This window comes from Penaeus monodon, chromosome 40 (genome assembly GCF_015228065.2).
Source record: "Penaeus monodon isolate SGIC_2016 chromosome 40, NSTDA_Pmon_1, whole genome shotgun sequence".
Lineage (NCBI taxonomy): Eukaryota > Metazoa > Arthropoda > Malacostraca > Decapoda > Penaeidae > Penaeus > Penaeus monodon.
In genome coordinates this window covers 26,617,713-26,626,158 of record NC_051425.1, presented here as the reverse complement: position 1 = coordinate 26,626,158, position 8,446 = coordinate 26,617,713, and the positions used below count along the sequence as shown (strand labels likewise).

General features: G+C 43.4%; 1 protein-coding gene across 1 annotated transcript; it reads right to left on the bottom strand.

Annotated features, from left to right (window-relative positions):
• Positions 1-5,635: 5,635 nt before the first annotated feature.
• Positions 5,636-6,870, bottom strand: LOC119597835 (cystine/glutamate transporter-like). Its single transcript, XM_037947477.1, has 3 exons — positions 6,726-6,870; positions 6,316-6,493; positions 5,636-6,093 (listed from the first exon to the last, which is right to left on the bottom strand). Exons 1-3 carry the CDS (start codon positions 6,867-6,869, stop codon positions 6,026-6,028), a joined length of 390 nt encoding a protein of 129 aa, XP_037803405.1. The 5' UTR covers position 6,870; the 3' UTR covers positions 5,636-6,025.
• Between the last annotated feature and the right edge of the window lie 1,576 nt (positions 6,871-8,446).

The window sequence follows — 8,446 nt, the reverse complement described above, 5'->3', positions numbered from 1 at the left end:
GAAAAAGCATATGATACTACATGGCAGTACCATATTCTCCAACAAGTGTCCTCCCTAGGCATACGCAGAAACATGGGTATCTTTATAAAGTCTTTCCTCTCCGAATGCACTTTCCAGGTCAAAATTGCCTCTTCCACATCATCATCATTTCCTCAGCTCGAAGGCATCCCACAAGGCAGTGTGCTCAGCACCACTCTATTCCTTTTTACCGTTAATAATATTGTCTCAGTTTTACCACTAGGAGCCTGATCATCACTATATGTTGATGATTTAACCATCTCTGCCTTCGCCTTCCTTCAGTCTGCAATATCAGCAGTATCTTCCTGGGCCACTAACCATGACTTCCACTTTTCTACCTCCAAATCTTTCTCCATCCTTTTCTCTCGCACACGTGTAGGTCCCCAACCTCCACTCTTCTTATATGGCACTCCACTCCTATACCGTTCCTCTGACAATTTTCTTGACGTTATTTTTTATTGCAAATTGTCCTGGCGAGACCATATCTTTTACATTTAAGAAAAAGCTTGCTGCCGCCTCTGAATCTTACAAACTCTGTTCCATATATCCTGGAGCTCAGATCGCAAAACTCTCCTCCATCTTCATGTTACTTTGATCCTCTCCACTCTCGATTATGGATGCATATCTACTCCTCTGCCTCAATCTCCCTCCTTGCTCATCTTGATACAATCGACCACTGCGGTCTTCGCTTATCCCTAGGCACCTTCCGTTCCTCTCCAGTTGAGAGCCTGTACACTGATTCAGGCATGCTATCTCTCTCAACGCCGTATCCTTCTCTTTCTCCGAGCTATGCTCGATTCCACCAACTTTCCCTCACCAAACCAACTATTCCATGATCACTCTTCCTACCTTTGCTTCTTCTCCATGTTTACCTACTCCTTTCTCCATTCGCATAGATACCCTCCTCTCCCATTCCCCTTTCCCCATCTCCGACCTCTTCAGTGTTCTGTCCATTCTGTCCCTCCATGGCTTATATCTTACCCCCATATTTGCTCGTCTGTTTTCCCTGACCCTGTCTTTTTCACCCTTTCCTTGACCATGTCTCCATTCATTCCTCCCGTGTTCATGTTTACACCTCCACCTCCGGTGCTGGTTTCGTAGTAACTTCCCAACTCGCACTTTCAAATACCCCCTCCCTCCTGAATCCAGTGTTCTTACTACAGAACTGTATGCACTCCGTTTTGCCTTTAAAACACATATACTCACTCCCTTCTTCCCTTGACTATTTTTACTGACTCCCTTGTCTGTGAGATCCAGAACTGGTTGTTCAACTGGTTGTTCTCTCGCCCGCTTACGTATTGGCCACACCCGCCTAATACACTTTATCTGATGTCACATTCTGATTCACCCCTATGTTCCGTATGTAATGTCCCTCTTTCAGTTCCACATATTCTGTTGTCCTGTCCACACCTTGCTGCAGCCCGTATCTCTGTTTTCCCCACCTATCCTCCCTTCACCGACCTCCCAACCTATCAGAAAGAATCTCAGTTTCTGCTGTGACAACCTATTCTCCTACCTCAGACGTTTATATATCCTTAACTTGATCTAATCTCCTTACCTAACCCTACCTTAACCCATTCAGTCATCAACTCCTTTGCCCATCTTTAACCTTTTCATTATTATATATTCATTCATTAAGTTGACGTATAGCAACTAACTACTAACTACTAACTCAACCTTCATTTACTGTACCTAAGATATCTACATTTATTTTTTTTAACCATTAACCTTCCCTTCCCCTCCCCCCCTATCTCCCTCCCTCTTATACATACACACATATACCTGTTTGTGAACCTGGAAATGAATGAAGTGTTCCTAAAAGAAACTTACACAAAAAGGATAATAACCACTTCTGGGGATTAGGTGAAATACTTTATTAAGAATGCAGTAATATCAAGAGTTTAAAAAATAATAAAAGAAAAGGACAAAGAGCACCAAGAAGACATTATCACTGAGTAATGTAATTTGTGAACGATAACGTCACAAAATTCAGAAATGAATTCCACAGGAATGCCATAGTATTCGTATAATATAAACATCTTAGCCATCGCACGTAAATGGCAGGTACAGCTTGAATTATACGTGTTTTTTTAATGCACACACATGTACGCACGCACGCAAGCGTGCAAACACACACACACATGCACACACACACACACACACACGTGTGTGTGTGTGTCTGTAGGTGGGTGTGGATGTGGATGGGTCTAAGTACGTGTTTGTTTTTTACAGCTGTCCTGCATGTACAATGGTACAAGTCACTAGTCCATACATATATAAAATCTGTAATGGCATACATATAAAAAAGGCTTAGCTGATACATAACGGCTTCCTATACACTCCTTCCGTCGGAAAAAAAAATTGAAACATGACTACGACACAGAATTCCCAACCTTGCCATAGTACACGCTGGTGTTCCTCCTTTAAAAAAATAAATACATTTTGTCTGCTTCTAGCCGATCGGTCCAGTGGTTATGTGAATTTCATTACTGCTTTCGGGAGGAATAAATGCATTTGGCTTAGAAATGTACTTTTCGTATATTATGTAATTAATTATCTATTTATTCGTTATTTTTTGCGAGGACGAACCGAAAATCTTGTGTTTTTTTTTTTTTTTTTTTTTACTTTATCGGTTTCCCAATAATGTTCGCCGGATTAACATTAAAACGGTTAGGCAAAAAGCTTGTTAGTTACGCCCATGGTCATATCAGCTACTACCTGTATTATAATACCACAGAACGAATTAAGTGCTCTTGCCAGAACCGCGTATTTAACGGTCTGTTTCTCCGAGTATACTGACAATAACTTTGACTTAAAACTAATCTTATACAACTATACTTGCAGCAATATCTAACACAGAATCGTTTTACATGATCACAGTACACAAGATGCTCGTGTGGTGAGAAGTTATCTAAAACGATAACTGTCTAGCTTACGTGAAATTTATACCTTTAAACATAGTAAGTATTATGAGCCATATATTGATGGACACTTACGCTGGAGTGTAAAGCAATGGGAAACGCAAAAACATAGCGATTTTTCAAAGGCAAATGTTAACAAGACACATTCAATATGAAATGAAGACAAATATTCATCTCAAAGCTAACTTAATACCACTACGACTATTACAATCAATCCCCCCCAATCCCTTGCCCGTTGTTGTCGTGGGGGGGCTTAGGAGGCGGAGACTGGGACCCAATGAAGGGTAACTCCCCAACCTTGGGACTCAGCCCTCGACTCAACTAATTTTGCATGGTCTTTTTTTTTTTCCTTCCCACTTTTCGTTTCTGTCCCTTCACCAAACCCTTCTGCTATCCACCTCCTAAGGTGTGAGAGCCGTGCTGAAAGGATGAAAGGTTGACTTTGTGCCAGTCCTGAACGGCCTGAGGGAGCCATGGGCACGGTATTCCCCTGATTTAGTTACCTAGCCCTTACCCCTCAAGGGGACCCTGAGGGGTGGACTGTTTTTATCCCCAACATAACCCAGGCTTACCATGGCCAGTAATGAAATCATATCCCCACTATTAGGGGCAATGAGGCTTGCCCCTTTATCAAAGAGCCCCAACGATGTAACCCACCCGATTCCCTGACCCCAGGCTCTCCTTTGACCACGGCTCCGAACACTGCAATAACTACCCCCTCATCAATACCTACTAGTACAGTAGCCAACAATCGACCCTTAAGGAACATTTCCACTCTCCCAGCAATCTCAACTTCAACACCTCTACCCCCACAACCTCCAACATCAACCACCCCATCCTCCCTTATTACCTTACAGCCTTATTGCCCACCTCCCCATAACACTACCTCCTTAACACTACTCCATCTCGTCACGCCCCCGCCCTTCGACTACCCCTATCTCTACAACAATTTGAATCCTTCTTCAGCGCAGCCAAATGGGACCGATTTTTCGTGATCCCTCCCACAGCTCCCTACTCTGACAAAACCCTTCTCTTCCAACAAGGTCTCCAAAAACAAGTAGGTAAAGTCTCTTTCCGTAGCCGACCCGACCGCTCCCGTCTTGTCACAGTAAACATCCGAAAACCAAGCTATAGCATTAACAAAACTAACAGACCACTATATGGTAACACATCCTTGCAGAACCCCATCCAACCCTCAATACTTGCACCGGAACAGTTCAATCTCCCAGCAAATTGCCCAATCTATGACAAAGATTGGTCAGATTGTGGAGAAGATCTACTTGCCTGTCTCACAGACTATGATGCAACATCAGTACAATGCTACTCCATTCCCCCCAGAGGTCATCGAAAGAAACCCACTAACATAACCAAAATTACCTTCCGTAGGCATGACCTTCCCTTTAACGTCTACATAGGAGGAGAATCCCTCCCTGTTCGTCCATACCAACCCCTCCACGTCAGTGCCAAAATGTTGGCGTCTAGGACACCCATCCAAAACATTGCCGTTCCACAGCCAGATGCCCACTATGTGCCCAACCTGGCCATACCCGATCTAACTGCCCTGCACAATCACGCACATGTGCCAACTGTGGCGGCCCCCATAATGTATTTTATAGGGGTTGTCCCACCTATAAATTTGAGTCTGAGGTAGCAACTCTCAGATTCAAACTTGGACTCACACTACGTGAAGCCAGACAATTCTCCTAACCCCCCCCCCCCTACATCTAACCCCCCCTATTCTACCTCCTACCTTCCCCAGTCAAACTCTTTTACCATCCTAAATCCAACACTCCAATCTCTTACTACAGATACTTCATCACCACTACAATCCCAACACCTTCCCCTCTCCCTCCTCGCACTACCCGTAACAGACAGAACAAACGTTCCACCCCCTCTTCCCCTACCACACAAGCACCTCCACCTTCCTTTGCTCCTATGCTTGAGACACCAGTACTCTCTTCCCCCCTCACAAGAAATCCTTTATCCCCCAAAACTCCCGAACCACTCAGAAGAAGAAACCATTGAAAATATTCAAGATTACCTAATGAAAACTGACACTCAACCTCCAAATCTTACAACTCCTGCTCCTTCCACACTCCAAGTAATTGCTGATATCCATCCTCCTCCTAAACGATATCCCCCTACACCCTATCCTCCTACCCCTCCCAACACAGCCCATCCCCCCGACCCCAACCCCGCCCACATTAACCCTCCCACCATCCCCTCTATCCCTTCCACTACCCTCCTTACGCACGTGAATCCCTTATGTAACTCATTAACTCTCATAAAGTCAATATACACCACCAGACACTCCAATCCCACACATCCCACTCCGTGCCCACGTTTTGAAACAACTCGTACCTTGCTTTCCCCACCTATCCCCCTTCCGACCTCCCACCTATCAGACATCCTTACAGAATCCCACACTTTTGCTTCAACAACCTATTCTCCTTCCTCAAACGCATACATATTCTTCATCTAATCTAACTCCTTACCATACCCGACCCTAACCCTTTCACTCACCAATTCCTTTGCCCAGCTTAGACAACTAATCACTAACTCAACCACCCTTCCCTAACATTAACTAAAGTGCTACATGACCTTAGATGTCTAGCACATTTATCTTGCTTTTAACCATTAACCATTAACCATTATTACAATCAATTGTGCTATTGCTACTACTACGACTACTACAACTACAGTTACTACTAATACTGCTACTACTTCGGTTACATTAAAAAAAAATCAGATACTGATTCTATTACTACTCTAATACTATCTCAAATCTAGATGAGAAAGAAATTTCACTAATACTGCTACAATTATTACAATCTTATAATTACTCTACTCCAGATCTCTTTCCCACTCGAGCAGCAACTGCTAATACAACCATAACATCCACGAAAAAAAATAAATGAGAGTGATTAAATTCACAAAACAGAGGATGCAGTTGACGCATCTCGATATATACCATTATGGTAATTACATGTAGTTGAGTAAAGTTATAAATCGAACTACACCAGTTACAGTTCTGTTCGTAACGTTATTGGTCATCATTTGTCAATAGTATCGTAACAACAAAATTTTCAGTCACATTCATCATCTTCCTCGGGCAATCCATGGTAAAGCAGCTGGATGACGGACGTAAATTTTCCTGTAAAATGAAAGAAAAAATATATACATATATGTATATATATATATATATATATATATATATATATATATATATATATATATATATATACATATTAGATTGCTTGTAGTAATATAGAAGCCAGATTGGGAAATCAGAATAAGCTCAAACAACCGTGCCCTTTTGCCACGGTAGAAAACAAACTCATCACATTTCATCTTGAGAAAAACAGCAACATCTTACCCATAAATGAACAGAATTTCTTGGACTTATTCGCCTTATGAACGCACAGATAGTAGACCGGAACGCCAGCGAAGAAGATGCCACTAGCAATACCCAGCTCGACGGGGCGCTCCACTATAGGGAAGATGACGAGGAACAGACAGATGAAGAAGAACACGATGGGAATCCCAATCCAGATCTGAAGGAAAGGATTAATGTGGCGGGTTATCTAGTACTTGGTTAATTATTGGTATGCACAACGGTGATAAAATCTCATTACTATATGTGTAACTTTATTACTCGTTATGTGTAATACGCGTGTAAATGAGTGATTGTGATGAGTGTGGTAGATTATGTCAGTGTATCTCTCTGTGAGTTCCATAAACGTGAGTCCTTCAAATTGATAATTTATTTTCAATTCAAGAACTCACCTTTATAGGCCTATGGCGATGCGGGTCCTTGTAGCGCAGCCAAAGTAGGGCTGAGATGGACAGGAAGACGAACAGAGACTCGGAGAAGGACACATAATTGATCAGCACCAACGTGTCGGAAGTCACGAGCATACACAGTGTCATAAAGCCCTGCGAACGCCAAGGTATGATAATGCCATAAAACACGTTTAATTAAATTTCCATGGATCGTTTTAGAAGAATTAGATCTAGATTGCATTTTAAAGTAGTTTTAATTATTCTGAGCTAGAATGTAGCCTTTTCTGTGGGTATTAGATTGGCTACCAGAAGACAATGCATATCTAATTTGTTTAAAGGTTTGAATACCCTCTCAGCCAGTACGATTTTTCGTGATCCCCCAACTCCCTACTCTGACAAACCTTCTCTTCAACAATGTCTCCAAAACAAGTAGGTAAAGCTCTTTCCGTAGCCGACCGACCGCTCCCGTCTTGTCACAGTAACATCCGAAAACCAAGCTATAGCATTAACAAAACTAACAGACCTATATGGTAACCCCATCCAACCCTCAATACTTGCACCGGAACAGTTTCAATCTCCCCAGCAAATTGCCCAATCTATGACAAAGATTGGTCAGATTGTGGAGAAGATCTACTTGCCTGTCTCACAGACTATGATGCAACATCAGTACAATGCTACTCCATTCCCCCCAGAGGTCATCGAAAGAAACCCACTAACATAACCAAAATTACCTTCCGTAGGCATGACCTTCCCTTTAACGTCTACATAGGAGGAGAATCCCTCCCTGTTCGTCCATACCAACCCCCTCCACGTCAGTGCCAAAACTGTTGGCGTCTAGGACACCCACCCAAACATTGCCGTTCCACAGCCAGATGCCCACTATGTGCCCAACCTGGCCATACCCGATCTAACTGCCCTGCACAATCACGCACATGTGCCAACTGTGGCGGCCCCCATAATGTATTTTATAGGGGTTGTCCCACCTATAAATTTGAGTCTGAGGTAGCAACTCTCAGATTCAAACTTGGACTCACACTACGTGAAGCCAGACAATTCTCCTACCCCCCCCCACATCTAACCCCCCCTCTTCTACCTCCTACCTTCCCCAGTCAAACTCTTTTACCATCCTAAATCCACACTCCAATCTCTACTATAGATACTTCAATCACCACTACAATCCCAACACCTTCCCCTCTCCCTTCTCGCACTACCCGTAACAGACAGAACAAACGTTCCACCCCCTCTTCCCCTACCACACAATCACCTCCACCTTCCTTTGCTCCTATGCTTGAGACACCAGTCCTCTCTTCCCCCCCTCACAAGAAATCCTTTATCCCCCAAAACTCCCGAACCAACTCAGAAGAAGAAACCATTGAAAATATTCAAGATTACCTAATGAAAACTGACACTCAACCTCCAAATCTTACAACTCCTGCTCCTTCCACACTCCAAGTAATTGCTGATATCCATCCTCCTCCTAACGATATCCCCCCTACACCCTATCCTCCTACCCCCTCCCAACACAGCCCATCCCCCTGACCCCAACCCCGCCCACATTAACCCTCCCACCATCCCCTCTATCCCTTCCACTCCCTCCTTACGCACGTGAATCCCTTATGTAACTCATTAACTCTCATAAAGTCAATATACACCACCAGACACTCCAATCCCACACATCCTACTGCCGTGCCCACGTTTTGAAACAACTCGTACCTCTGCTTTCC

Bases quoted from the DNA above. Each gene is read 5' to 3' on its own strand.
- LOC119597835 (XM_037947477.1), bottom strand. From the start codon at position 6,869: ATGACACTGTGTATGCTCGTGACTTCCGACACGTTGGTGCTGATCAAT. The intron at 6,494-6,725 runs GTGAGTTCTTGA...CCTTTCCTTCAG, and splicing joins ATCGCCATAGGCCTATAAAG to ATCTGGATTGGGATTCCCAT. The intron at 6,094-6,315 runs GTAAGATGTTGC...TTCATTTTACAG, and splicing joins GAAATTCTGTTCATTTATGG to GAAAATTTACGTCCGTCATC.